The sequence below is a fragment of the Lepidochelys kempii genome, chromosome 4, assembly GCF_965140265.1.
Source record: "Lepidochelys kempii isolate rLepKem1 chromosome 4, rLepKem1.hap2, whole genome shotgun sequence".
In the NCBI taxonomy this organism is placed as follows: domain Eukaryota; kingdom Metazoa; phylum Chordata; order Testudines; family Cheloniidae; genus Lepidochelys; species Lepidochelys kempii.
Window position 1 is genome coordinate 141523886 of NC_133259.1, and position 13412 is coordinate 141537297.

At 60.2% G+C, this 13412-nt stretch overlaps 1 protein-coding gene across 1 annotated transcript; it reads left to right on the forward strand.

The window, feature by feature from the left end:
- The first annotated feature begins 699 nt into the window (after nt 1-699).
- On the forward strand, nt 700-13062 carry HTRA2 (HtrA serine peptidase 2). Its single transcript, XM_073343154.1, has 8 exons — nt 700-1106; nt 3293-3497; nt 3627-3821; nt 4089-4121; nt 4690-4798; nt 10534-10603; nt 12190-12285; nt 12635-13062. Exons 1-8 carry the CDS (start codon nt 724-726, stop codon nt 12798-12800), a joined length of 1257 nt encoding a protein of 418 aa, XP_073199255.1. The 5' UTR covers nt 700-723; the 3' UTR covers nt 12801-13062.
- The last annotated feature ends 350 nt before the right edge of the window (nt 13063-13412 follow it).

A 13412-nucleotide genomic window follows, 5' to 3' on the forward strand; every position in this document is an offset into this window, starting at 1 on the left:
GCCCCGCGCGGGACTCCGTCTCCCGGCCTGCCCCGGGCTCGGCGCGCCTCGCTCCCGGCCTGCCCCGCGCGGGCCTCCGTCTCCCGGCCTGCCCCGGGCTCGGCGCGCCTCGCTCCCGGCCTGCCCCGCGCGGGCCTCCGTCTCCCGGCCTGCCCCGGGCTCGGCGCGCCTCGCTCCCGGCCTGCCCCGCGCGGGACTCCGTCTCCCGGCCTGCCCCGGGCTCGGCGCGCCTCGCTCCCGGCCTGCCCCGCGCGGGACTCCGTCTCCCGGCCTGCCCCGGGCTCGGCGCGCCTCGCTCCCGGCCTGCCCCGCGCGGGACTCCGTCTCCCGGCCTGCCCCGGGCTCGGCGCGCCTCGCTCCCGGCCTGCCCCGCGCGGGCCTCCGTCTCCCGGCCTGCCCCGGGCTCGGCGCGCCTCGCTCCCGGCCTGCCCCGCGCGGGCCTCCGTCTCCCGGCCTGCCCCGGGCTCGGCGCGCCTCGCTCCCGGCCTGCCCCGCGCGGGCCTCCGTCTCCCGGCCTGCCCCGGGCTCCGCGCGCCTCGCTCCCGGCCTGCCCCGCGCGGGACTCCGTCTCCCGGCCTGCCCCGGGCTCGGCGCGCCTCGCTCCCGGCCTGCCCCGCGCGGGACTCCGTCTCCCGGCCTGCCCCCGGCTCGGCGCGCCTCGCTCCCGGCCTGCCCCGCGCGGGACTCCGTCTCCCGGCCTGCCCCCGGCTCGGCGCGCGCAGAATGGCGGCGGCCCGGGCGCTCGGCGTGCGAGCGGCCTGGCGGGGCCGGGCCCTGCTGGCGCCCACGCGGGTCTCGGGGCCGACGCGGGGCCTGGCGGCCGCTCCCTGCCCGGACCGCGAGGAGCCGCCGCCGCCTCCCGGAGGCCGGGCCCGCTGGGCGCTGGCGGGGGCCGGGGCCGGGGCGCTGCTGCTGCTGCTGCTCCGGGCCCGAGGCCGGGACCCGCCCGCGCTGCTGCCCCCGGTGCGCGCCGCGGTGCCGGCCCCGCCCGCGCCGCCCCCCGGCTCCGCCCGGCCCCCCGGCTCCGCCCGCGCCGCCTTCAACTTCATCGCCGACGTGGTGCAGAAAACCGCCCCCGCGCTGGTCTACATCGAGATCCTGGGCAGGTACCGGCCCCCCCCGGGCCCCCCCGGCCCTTCCCCCTCCGGCCCCCAGCGCCGGCCCCCCCGATCCCACCCGGCCCTTCCCCCTCCGGCCCCCCAGCGCCGGCCCCCCCGACCCTTCCCCCTCCGGCCCCCCCGACCCTCCCGACCCTTCCCCCTCCGGCCCCCAGCGCCGGCCCCCCCCGGCCCTTCCCCCTCCGGCCCCCAGCGCCGGCCCCCCCGATCCCACCCGGCCCTTCCCCCTCCGGCCCCCCAGCGCCGGCCCCCCCGACCCTCCCGACCCTTCCCCCTCCGGACCCCACCCCCGCGCTGGTCTACATCGAGATCCTGGGCAGGTACCGGCCCCCCCCGGCCCTTCCCCCTCCGGCCCCCAGCGCCGGCCCCCCCGACCCCACCCGGCCCTTCCCCCTCCGGCCCCCCAGCGCCGGCCCCCCCCGGCCCTTCCCCCTCCGGACCCCAGCGCCGGCCCCCCCCGGCCCTTCCCCCTCCGGCCCCCAGCGCCGGCCCCCCCGATCCCACCCGGCCCTTCCCCCTCCGGCCCCCCAGCGCCGGCCCCCCCGACCCTCCCGACCCTTCCCCCTCCGGACCCCACCCCCGCGCTGGTCTACATCGAGATCCTGGGCAGGTACCGGCCCCCCCCGGCCCTTCCCCCTCCGGCCCCCAGCGCCGGCCCCCCCGACCCCACCCGGCCCTTCCCCCTCCGGCCCCCCAGCGCCGGCCCCCCCCGGCCCTTCCCCCTCCGGACCCCAGCGCCGGCCCCCCCCGGCCCTTCCCCCTCCGGACCCCAGCGCCGGCCCCCCCGATCCCACCCGGCCCTTCCCCCTCCGGCCCCCCCGCCCCCAGCGCCGGCCCCCCCGACCCCCCCCGGCCCTTCCCCCTCCCGACCCCAGCGCCGGCCCCCCCGACCCCTCCCGGCCCTTCCCCCTCCGGACCCCACCCCCGCGCTGGTCTACATCGAGATCCTGGGCAGGTACCGGCCCCCCCCCGACCCTTCCCCCTCCGGCCCCCCCGACCCTCCCCGCCCTTCCCCCTCCGGCCCCCAGCGCCGGCCCCCCCCGACCCTTCCCCCTCCGGCCCCCAGCGCCGGCCCCCCCGACCCCTCCCGGCCCTTCCCCCTCCGGACCCCCCGCCCCTGCGCTGGTCTACATCGAGATCCTGGGCAGGTACCGGCCCCCCCTCGGCCCCCCCGACCCTTCCCCCTCCGGCCCCCAGCGCCGGCCCCCCCCCCCGACCCTTCCCCCTCCGGCCCCCAGCGCCGCCCCCCCCCGGCCCTTCCCCCTCCGGACTCCGCCCCCAGCGCCTGCCCCCCCGACCCTTCCCCCTCCGGACCCCGCCCCCGCGCTGGTCTACATCGAGATCCTGGGCAGGTACCGGCCCCCCCTGGGTCCCCCCGACCCTTCCCCCTCCGGACCCCCCGGCCCCAGCGCCGGCCCCCCCGACCCCCCCCGGCCCTTCCCCCTCCGGCCCCCGCCCCCGCGCTGGTCTACATCGAGATCCTGGGCAGGTACCGGTCCCCTCCAGCCCCCCCGACCCTTCCCCCTCCGGCCCCCAGCGCCGGCCCCCCCCAGCGCCGGCCCCCCCGACCCCCCCGGCCCTTCCCCCCAGCGCCGGCCCCCCCGACCCCCCCCGGCCCTTCCCCCCAGCGCCGGCCCCCCTGACCCTTCCCCCTCTGGCCCCCGCCCCCGCGCTGGTCTACATCGAGATCCTGGGCAGGTACCGGCCCCCCCCCGACCCTTCCCTCTCCGGCCCCCAGCGCCGACCCCCCCCGGCCCTTCCCCCCCCCGGCCCCTGCCCCCACGCTGGTCTACATCGAGATCCTGGGCAGGTACTGGCCCCGCCCGGCCCACACCCAGCGCCGGCCACCCCCCGACCCTTCACCCCCTGGCCTGCCCTTCTCCGGACCCCCCGCCCCCATGCTGGTCTTCATCGAGATCCTGGGCAGGTACCGCCCGTGTCCCCGCCCCCGGCCCTCCCAGGTAGTGGTCCTGATTGGTAGCAGGGGCCTGGCCCCGCTGGGTGCTCTGGTCAGAAGGAGGCAGAGGCGGGCGCCCTGGCCACGGGAGAGGTGGCCGATGGGCAGGAAGGGGGCCTGTGTCTCCAGTAAAGGGGTTGCCGATTATGGAGGTGGGTGCCTCCCCCCGCGCTGACCCTGGCTCTCCCCACAGCTGCCTCTGGCTCTTGTCCCGCAGGCATCCCTTCTCGGGCCGGGAAGTGCCCATCTCTAACGGCTCTGGCTTTGTGGTGTCCCCGGATGGCCTCATCGTGACCAACGCCCACGTGGTGGCGAATCGGCGGCGGCTGCGGGTGAAGCTGGCTAGCGGGGAGCTCTACGATGCTGTGGTCCGGGAGGTTGACCAGGTGGCAGATATTGCCACTATCAAAATCAACCCCAAGGTGTGTGGGGAGCCAGGTGCGCAGCTAGGGGCGCGCAGCCTTTTCTTGGCCTCATCTGCCCACAAGGCTAGGAGTTCTCAGCCTGCTCCAATGCCCCCTGCGCTGACCTGTCTTTCTCTCCCCCCACAGCAGCCTCTGCCCACGCTGCCCCTGGGCCGCTCCTCAGAGGTGCGCCAAGGTGAGTTTGTTGTGGCTATGGGCAGCCCTTTTGCTCTACAGAACACCATCACCTCTGGCATCGTCAGCTCTGCCCAGCGGGGCAGCCAGGAGCTGGGCCTGGCCGATTCCAACATGGAGTACATCCAGACCGACGCCGCCATAGATGTAAGGGGAGTGGGGGGCAGGGCAATCGGGGGCTGGGGAGGGCAGTGGGGGGCCTGGCTGAAGCCACCATACTGCTGTTTGGGGTGGTGGGTGGAGCCAGGGAAGGGGGCCTGCATGTACTGAGGTTTCAGAGGGCATCTTGTAGGATGAGCTGGAAAGCAGGAGGGGGTGCGAGGCAGGGGATCTGGGTTGTTTTCCCCAGGGGCTGTGTTCTGGTGGGAATGTCGCTGCTGGGGCCTGACTCTCCCCCTCTCTCTCCTGCTGCAGTTCGGGAACTCAGGGGGCCCCCTCGTCAACCTGGTAAGTGCTGCCATTTGGGCGTTAGCCATTTCTGGGAGGGAATGTGGTGCCCGTTTGGGCTGGGTGCTCCAGCCCTGTCTCATTTGCTCTGTGGAAGGGGGGTGCCCACCTCATGCTGCCAGCAGGGAGTACAGAGATGAGGCAGCCGGGACCCTTCATATTCCACTGGGAGCATTGAATCAGACCCTTGGTGGGACAGGTGAGGCAGGAGCTTGACCCAAGATGCTCATCTCCCAGGCCCTGCCCACAGCCCAGGGGACTCTGACCTGAACCGAGCCACAGTCTAAAACTGGGGGTAACTGGTCTGGGGTCTGGTACTTATAAGGCACAGAAGAAGGGCTACGTGGCCCCCACAGCCAGTGCGACTTGCTCGCCCCTGTGAGAGTACCACTGCCTGACCCACCCCCAGCCAAGTGTGTGTTGGGAGCAAATTGGTGGAAGCCTGGATGGGCTGGGCTTGAGTCCTGCCTAGTGCCATGTCCTTCTTCTCCTTGCAAGGGGGCAAACTGTGGGTCAGGAGGGATGGCTGGTACTCTACTTGGCTTGTATGGTGATTGTCTCCCGGCAGGACGGCGAAGTGATTGGGGTGAACACAATGAAGGTGACTTCAGGTATCTCCTTCGCCATCCCATCGGACCGGCTGCGGGAATTCTTGCAGAAAGGGGAACAGCGCAAAAGTGAGTGTGCTGGTGCAGGGGAGATACAGGCAGAGGGAGTGGAGCAGAGCTGGGGGGCGTGGGGGATAGGAGCACCCACTCCAGACTTCTTGCTGGGGCTGTCATTCATCTATCCCTGGCAGAGGACCGGGTCTCAACCTGTCCCCGGCATGTCAGAGTCCAAGGGAAAAGCCTGTCCCCTTGAGGGACCCTTCCAGGCAGAGACATAGTTTCCCTGGGCTGTCCCCAGCCCCCCTCCACTGCAGGCTGGTTCTCCTCTTCTCAGCTATGGTAGCAGGGCGGCTAGAAGGGATGGAGCCAGGCAGAGGTGCCTGAGCACAGCTGGGTTCTGGAGAAGGGAGCCGGGGCCCATCTGTCTTTTGAGGGAAGGCAGTGCAGTTCTGCGGTTCAGGCTTTAGCAGCTGCGTCCCTAACTGCAAAGGGGCCAGGGAGCTCTCCTATCCTGGTATGAGGGGACTGAGCGGTAAGAGGCCATGAGTGCCCATCTGCTCCCTGGGGCCTATGGGGTACAACAGGAAAGAGACACTGTCTGGGTGCAACTCCTCCAAGATTTAACTCACCAGTGAGGAGGATGTTAAACAGCAACTGCTAGGGAGAACCACTTTCAAAGCAGCAGACTGGATAACTGGCACCTCAGAGCTCCAGAAGGGCTGCTGGGACCAATACTGAAATGTTGCATTCAGTTCTGGTGCCTACATTTTAAACAGGACATCAAAAAATTGGAGCTGGTGCAGAGTAGAGCCACGGATGGTTTGAGGGCTGGAGAACATGCCCTGCAGCAAGAGACTTAAACAAACTGAGCTCTTTATAAAAGCAATAAACCAGCTTGGCTTAACAGTGAAATCCTAGCGGATCTTAAACATAAAAAAGAAGCTTACAAGAAGTGGAAGGTTGGACAAATGACTAGGGAAGAGTATAAAAATATTGCTTGGGCATGTAGGAATGAAATCAGGAGGGCCAAATCGCACCTGGAGCTGCAGCTAGCAAGAGATGTTAAGAGTAACAAGAAGGGTTTCTTCAGGTATGTTAGCAACAAGAAGAAAGCCAAGGAAAGTGTGGGCCCCTTACTGAATGAGGGAGGCAACCTAGTAACAGAGGATGTGGAAAAAGCTAATGTACTCAGTGCTTTTTTTGCCTCTGTCTTCACGAACAAGGTCAGCTCCCAGACTGCTGCGCTGGGCATCACAACCTGGGGAGTAGATGGCCAGCCCTCTGTGGAGAAAGAGGTGGTTAGGGACTATTTAGAAAAGCTGGACGTGCACAAGTCCATGGGGCCGGACGAGTTGCATCCGAGAGTGCTAAAGGAATTGGCGGCTGTGATTGCAGAGCCATTGGCCATTATCTTTGAAAACTCGTGGTGAACGGGGGAAGTCCCAGATGACTGGAAAAAGGCTAATGTAGTGCCAATCTTTAAAAAAGGGAAGAAGGAGGATCCTGGGAACTACAGGCCAGTCAGCCTCACCTCAGTCCCCGGAAAAATCATGGAGCAGGTCCTCAAAGAATCAATCCTGAAGCACTTACATGAGAGGAAAGTGATCAGGAACAGTCAGCATGGATTCACCAAGGGAAGGTCATGCCTGACCAATCTAATCGCCTTCTATGATGAGATTACTGGTTCTGTGGATGAAGGGAAAGCAGCGGATGTATTGTTTCTTGATTTTAGCAAAGCTTTTGACACGGTCTCCCACAGTATTCTTGTCAGCAAGTTAAAGTAGTATGGGCTGGATGAATGCACTATAAGGTGGGTAGAAAGTTGGCTAGGTTGTCGGGCTCAACGGGTAGTGATCAATGGCTCCATGTCTAGTTGGCAGCCGGTGTCAAGTGGAGTGCCCCAGGGGTTGGTCCTGGGGCCGGTTTTGTTCAATATCTTCATAAATGATCTGGAGGATGGTGTGGATTGCACTCTCAGCAAATATGCGGATGATACTAAACTGGGAGGAGTGGTAGATACGCCAGAGGGCAGGGATAGGATACAGAGGGACCTAGACAAATTGGAGGATTGGGCCAAAAGAAATCTGATGAGGTTCAATAAGGATAAGTGCAGGGCCCTGCACTTAGGATGGAAGAATCCCATGCACAGCTACAGACTAGGGACCGAATGGCTAGGCAGCAGTTCTGCGGAAAAGGACCTAGGGGTGACAGTGGACGAGAAGCTGGATATGAGTCAGCAGTGTGCCCTTGTTGCCAAGAAGGCCAATGGCATTTTGGGATGTATAAGTAGGGGCATAGCGAGCAGATCGAGGGACGTGATCGTTCCCCTCTATTCGACATTGGTGAGGCCTCATCTGGAGTACTGTGTCCAGTTTTGGGCCCCACACTACAAGAAGGATGTGGATAAATTGGAGAGAGTCCAGCGAAGGGCAACAAAAATGATTAGGGGTCTAGAACACATGAGTTATGAGGAGAGGCTGTGGGAGCTGGGATTGTTTAGCCTGCAGAAGAGAAGAATGAGGGGGGATTTGATAGCTGCTTTCAACTACCTGAAAGGGGGTTCCAAAGAGGATGGCTCTAGACTGTTCTCAATGGTAGCAGATGACAGAACGAGGAGTAATGGTCTCAAGTTGCAGTGGGGGAGGTTTAGATTGGATATTAGGAAAAACTTTTTCACTAAGAGGGTGGTGAAACACTGGAATGCGTTACCTAGGGAGGTGGTAGAATCTCCTTCCTTAGAGGTTTTTAAGGTCAGGCTTGACAAAGCCCTGGCTGGGATGATTTAATTGGGGATTGGTCCTGCTTTGAGCAGGGGATTGGACTAGATGACCTCCTGAGGTCCCTTCCAACCCTGATACTCTATGATTCTATGAAATACAGGTGACCTGATTAGTGGCTAGGCACGTACACAGGGAGCAAATACCGGGCACTAACAGGCTCTTTAATCTAGCAGAGACAGGCAGAACAGGAACCGGGGCCTGGAATTTGAAGCCAGACAAATTCAGATTTAAAAAAAAGTCCCAAGGGAAGCAGTGGATTCTCCATCACTTGATCTCTTTAAATCCAGATGCGATGCCTTTCTGGAAGATGCCTTTGACAAACACAAAGTACAATTAGGCAGACCTAAAAAGAATTTGTAGAGCAACTAGCAAATACTCAAAAACAGCAAAAAATTTAAGCCTATCAAAAGCAGGACGTCTGCCAAACAATCAGTGGGGCCACTGGACAATCAAAGTGCTTAAGGAGCACTCAAGGATGATAAAGCCATTGCCGAACAGCTAAATGAACTCTTTGTATTGGTCTGCATGGCTGAGGATGAGAGGGAGATTCCAACACTTGAGACATTCTTTTTAGATGACAAATCTGAGGAACTGTCCCAGATTGAGGTATCAATAGAGGAGGTTTTGGAACAAACTGATCAATTAAACAGTAATAAGTCACCAGGACAAAATTCACCCAAGAGTTCTGAATAAATTGAAATACAAAATTGCAAAACTGTTAATTGGGGTATCTAACCTGTTGCTTAAATCAGCTTCTGTACCAGATGTTTGGAGGATTACCATCGTGATACTAATATTTTTAAAAGACTCCAGAGGCGATCCTGGAATTACAGGCCATTAAGCCTAACTTCAGTACCAGGCAAACTGGATGAAACTGCTGGAAATGGCCCACCTGTTGATCACTTTAGATAAGCTATTACCAGCAGGACAGTGGGGTGGGAGGAGGTATTGTTTCATGATTTCTGTGTGTATATAAAGTCTGCTGCAGTTTCCACGGTAAACATCTGATGAAGTGAGCTGTCGCTCACGAAAGCTCATGCTCAAATAAATTGGTTAGTCTCTAAGGTGCCACAAGTACTCCTTTTCTTTTTGTAGTAAAGAACAGAATTATCGGACACAGAGATTAACACAATTTGTTGGGGAAAAGTCACCAGATTTTGTAAAGGGAAATCATGACTCCACAATCTATTAGAATTCTTTGAGGGGGTCAACAAGCATGCGGACAAGGGATGATCCAGTGGATATAGTGTACTTGGCTTTTTAGAAAGCCTTTGACAAGTTCCCTCACCAAAGGCTCTTAAGCAAAGTAAGCTGTCATGGGATAAGCGGGAAGGTCCTCTCATGGATCAGTAACTGGTTAAACGATAGGAAACAAAGGATGGGAATAAATGGTGAGTTTTCAGAATGGAGAGAGGTAAATAGTGGTGTTCCCCAGGGGTCTGTACTGGGCTCAGACCTATTCAACATATTCGTAAATGATCTGGAAAAAGGGATGAACAGTGAGGTGGCAAAGCTTTCAGATGATACAAAATTACTCAAGATGGGTCCAGAGCAGACTGAAGAGTTACAAACTTAAAATCTCACAAAACTGGGTGACTGTGCAATAAAGTGGCAGATGAAATTCAGAGTTGATAAATGCAAAGTTAATGCACCTTGGAAAACAATCCCAACTATACATATAAAACGATGGGGTCTAAATTAGCTGTTACCATTAAAGAGAAATCTTGGGAGTCGCTGTGGATAGTTCTCTGAAAACATCCGCTCAATGTGCAGCGACAGTCAAAAAAGCGAATGGTGATAGAACGGTTAGGAAAGGGACAGACAGTAAATACAGACAGAAAATACCATGTTGCCTCTATATAAATCCATGGTACGCCCACAGCTTGCATGCAGTTCTGGTTGCCCCATCTAAAAAATAATATATTAGAATTGGAAAAGGCCCAGAGAAGGTCAACATACGGGTATGGAAACTGCTTCCATATGAGAGATTAAAGAGGCTGGGACTGTTCATCTTAGAAAAGATGAGACTGAGGGGGATGTGATAGAGATCATAAAATCATGGCTGGTGTGGAGAAGGTGAATAAGGAAGTGTTACATACCCCTTCACATAACACAAGAATCAGGAATCACCCAATGAAATTAATTGGCAGCAGATTTAAAACAAATATAAAGTACCTTCTTCACACAGCACATAGTCAACCTGTGGAACTTGCTGCCACTGGATTTTGTGAAGGCCAAAAGTATAACAGGGTTCAGAAAAGAGAGAAGTTCCTGGAGGATAGGTCCATCAATGGCTATTAGCCAAGATGGTCAGGGACGCAGCCGCATGCTTTGGGTGTCCCTAGCCTCTGGCTGCCTGAAGCTGGGACTGGATGACAGGGGATGTGTCACTTGCTAATTGCCCTGTTCTGTTCATTCCCTTCGAAGCGTCTGGCACCAGACACTGTCAGAACCCAGGATACTGAGCTCGATGGATCGTTGGTCTGGCTCAGTAGCCATTCGTAATTACAAGCTCTTGGGCTCAATGCAGGGCTTCCTGGGTGAAATTCAGTGGCCTGTGATGTACAGGAGGTCAGATTAGATTGATCTGAGGGTCGCTTCTGGCCTTAAACTCTGACTTTGGGCCTCTCTCTGCCTATGGGTTGGCAGGGTGCTCTGGGGATCTACTCAGGGCCTTGACCAGAATCTGGGCTCTCTACACAACGGCAGCCCCAGTCTGTGCGTGGTGGGTCCGAATGGCAGAGCAGCTGCAGTTAGGATGTTGGCAATGATCTGGGGTGTCCCTGCTCTCCCAGCCGCTGTTTCCCCACGTGATACTTGCCCTGTAGGGGGTGGATGCGTGGGATGGAACTGGCAGCCTGGGGGCAGAGCATGGTTTTCTCCTGGGCTGGAGCCCCTCCCTGTGTTGTAAGGTGATTGAGCAGTGACCCAGCTGGACTGGCCTTGTGCTGTGAAGGGTGAGGGAGCATGCTCACACAGGTCCCTTCCTGCGCGTTCTAGACCTGGTTTCCTTTCCTCTTACAGGCTCCTGGTTTGGCAGCACGGAGATGAAGCGCCGCTACATTGGGGTGATGATGCTAACACTGACCCCCAGGTATGTGTCCTGAGTCTGGGGCCGGGTGATGCTTCCAGAGCTTTCCTGGGGGCCAGAGTCTCTCAGGAAAGCAAGCTGGAGAGGGGAACCTGTCACCCCCCAACTCCAGGAACCCAGACAGAGAATCACTCTGCAGTTGGAAAAGCCCCCGTGGGTCCCACCTCACCCCAGGCCAATTAGTTTACTTGTGCTCGCTGCAGTCGCCCAGCCCTCGCCCTGGCAGATGAGTTTCCAGGGAGATTCAGTCTCCCATCACGCCTTCCCAGCCGTCTCTTAGCTGAGTTGGACAGAGAGAGCTATTCTCATCTCTGCCCAACACCAGGCATCTTGAAATTTACTGTGTCACCGCAGGCCAGCATGGTCTTGCGCAGCAATTATGGAGAAGTTGTGTCATTCCGGAGGAATGCAAATGGCCCATTTGGGGTAATGGGAAATCGCCAGGCAACAGTAACAAAAGTTAGCTCTTGTGTTCCATGGCAGGTGGCCAGAGTTCTGCATTCCCTACACGCTGCTTTATGATGTGCTCCGGGATGTCCTAGTCAGGCAGCCCCTGGCAGTGCACTGAAGGGCATCCACTGAGCCTTGAAGTGTCTTGGCTGGCTGGAGCTTTCAGGCTCAGCTGCATAAGGGACTTTGTGGGTCTCTGGCTGGCTGGGCCTTGGGATGTATCTTTAGTTGACTCTCGGAGCTCAGTCTGTTAGTGGGGTTAGTAGTGCGGTGGTCCAACAAAAGAATGCCATGGCATGAACCAGCAGGCATCTTCCCCCGAGCACTCTCTGGGAACGGGGACAGGTACTGCTGCCTTTGCTATGAGCTTATGCTCTGCTCTTGAGTCCTGCTTCCAGGTAGGCCTGGGGATCCTACTGCTTGGTGCCCTTGGTCTTTTACATCCCCTTCTTGGGGTGCTGGAAGGGGAGATGCCACCCGTGTCTCCTTGAATCGGGGTTAATGGTGGTGGTTGATTTCTTAAACTGCATTTCTTGGTGTCCAGGAGATGGCGCCCGTGTGCTGGCGAGTCTGCTTTTTCTGGGGGAGCAGGGCTGAGTCCTGGAGAGGGGCAGGAGACAATGGCCCAGCTAGAATAGCACATGTGTGGCAGAGCTAGAACCTGCCTGCTGCCAGGTCAGGAGGGGACTTTCCTGGGGCAGGTTGACCTGGCCCCCCTATGGCAGGGCTGCTGCTGGAGCGTCTACTGCTGGCCTTTCTCAGGGATGGGCAACTGGGCTGGGTGCAGGCTGGCTCTGGTCCTGTCTGGCATCTCCCACTTTCTTTTCCGGCTGCCTTGTCCTTGGAGGACTGCTGTGTGTCAGGGGCACATGGGGATGGGCAGCGGCTCTGCTTCCTTGTCCCCTCGGTGTGGCTGGGGGCGAGGCAGGCTTGGCTGCTGGGGTCTCTCTCAGGTCGTAGGGCCAGGCAAAGTCCCACCTGGTGGCTTCGTGCTCTGTTCCCCATGAGGAGCTGATTGCCCGGTGAGGCTGCTGCAGTGCTGGGACATGGTGTCCTCAGCCCCTCGCCAGGGCCCTCTGGCTGGGTGGTGTTTCAGTGATGCGCACGCTCTCTCTCTCTCTCTCTCTCTCTCTCTGCAGTATCCTGGCCGAGCTGAAGCTGCGAGACTCCAGCTTCCCTGATGTCTCTTATGGGGTCCTGATCCACAAGGTGATCATTGGCTCCCCAGCCCATCAGTAAGTGCTGCTTACAAGGAAGGTCCTGACGCTAGCTGCTGTGGGGGGTTGGGGGCCAGAAAGCAGGGTGCTCACTGTGGACTCGGTGCACATCCCCTGCCCCCAGGCAGCTTGCACCAGCAGCCAGTGTGTTCCTGACGAGATTAACCTGTCCGGGCTGGGAGGGCTGCACTCACCTCAGTACACTGCAGCTTTCCCAGGGGAGCCACAACCCAGAGCCAGCCAGCTGCTCTAGGCAGGGCCAGACTTCCACATCCCTATCTGCCTGGGGTAGGGCTCTGGGGGGGGGAGAGTGTCTGCATACATCATTGCCGGACCCCCAGCATGCTGATGTCTGCTCTCTCGACAGGGCGGGCCTGAAGGCGGGTGATGTTGTGCAGGAGATCAATGGGCAGGCGGTGCGGCGCGCAGAGGACATCTACGAGGCTGTGCGGATGCAGAACAGCCTGACCCTGCTGGTGCGGCGAGGCCATGACGTGCTGCTGGTGAACGTCAGCCCTGAGGTCACGGAGTAGAGAGCTGCCCAGCTGGCAGGGGGCGCAATGGACTTGGCCTGGGCACTGGGCCTTAGCTTGAAGCACACAAACCGAGTGAGAGGCTCGAGGTGACAGGCAGGAGGTCCTGTGCTTCCAGACAGGGCAGCACAGAGGAGACTCAGGGCCTTCGCAAGAGCCTGAAACGCCCCAGCCAGCAGGGCTGGTCCTGGAACTGGCTTATGGCAGGGCGGCTGCTGTCTGCTTCCCTCATCCACATTAAACCTCTCTTGGGGAACACTCAGCCATGGCCCTTGCTTCCCTCCTGAGGCTGGGAACCTGCATCCAGCTGCAGCTAGGGCCACTCCTGGGATGGGTACCCCCGGCTCTGGCAGGGTGGGGGCTCTCCTCTTGCAGTCAGAGCCGGACAAGGGCAGGTGACGGAGTTTTGCCAAGGGCATCCTGGAGATGCAGGCCCCCAGCCACTGATCCGCTTGCTTTAGTCATGCACTGAGGAGGGCAGGCTGGGCTCTGGCCCCACTCGGGGATCACGGTGGGGTTTGTGGTCTGACTGCTGCTCAGGGACATGGCATCTCCCTCCTGAGCTGCAGGGGCTCCCGTCGTCACAGAATTAGGGCCGCGTGGCTGTGGCGT

Excerpts from the sequence above, each read along its gene's own strand:
- HTRA2 (XM_073343154.1), top strand. The coding sequence starts at position 724 with ATGGCGGCGGCCCGGGCGCTCGGCGTGCGAGCGGCCTGGCGGGGCCGG. Across the intron at positions 4,122-4,689 it reads GGGGCCCCCTCGTCAACCTG|GACGGCGAAGTGATTGGGGT; the intron begins GTAAGTGCTGCC and ends GTCTCCCGGCAG. Across the intron at positions 4,799-10,533 it reads GAAAGGGGAACAGCGCAAAA|GCTCCTGGTTTGGCAGCACG; the intron begins GTGAGTGTGCTG and ends TTCCTCTTACAG.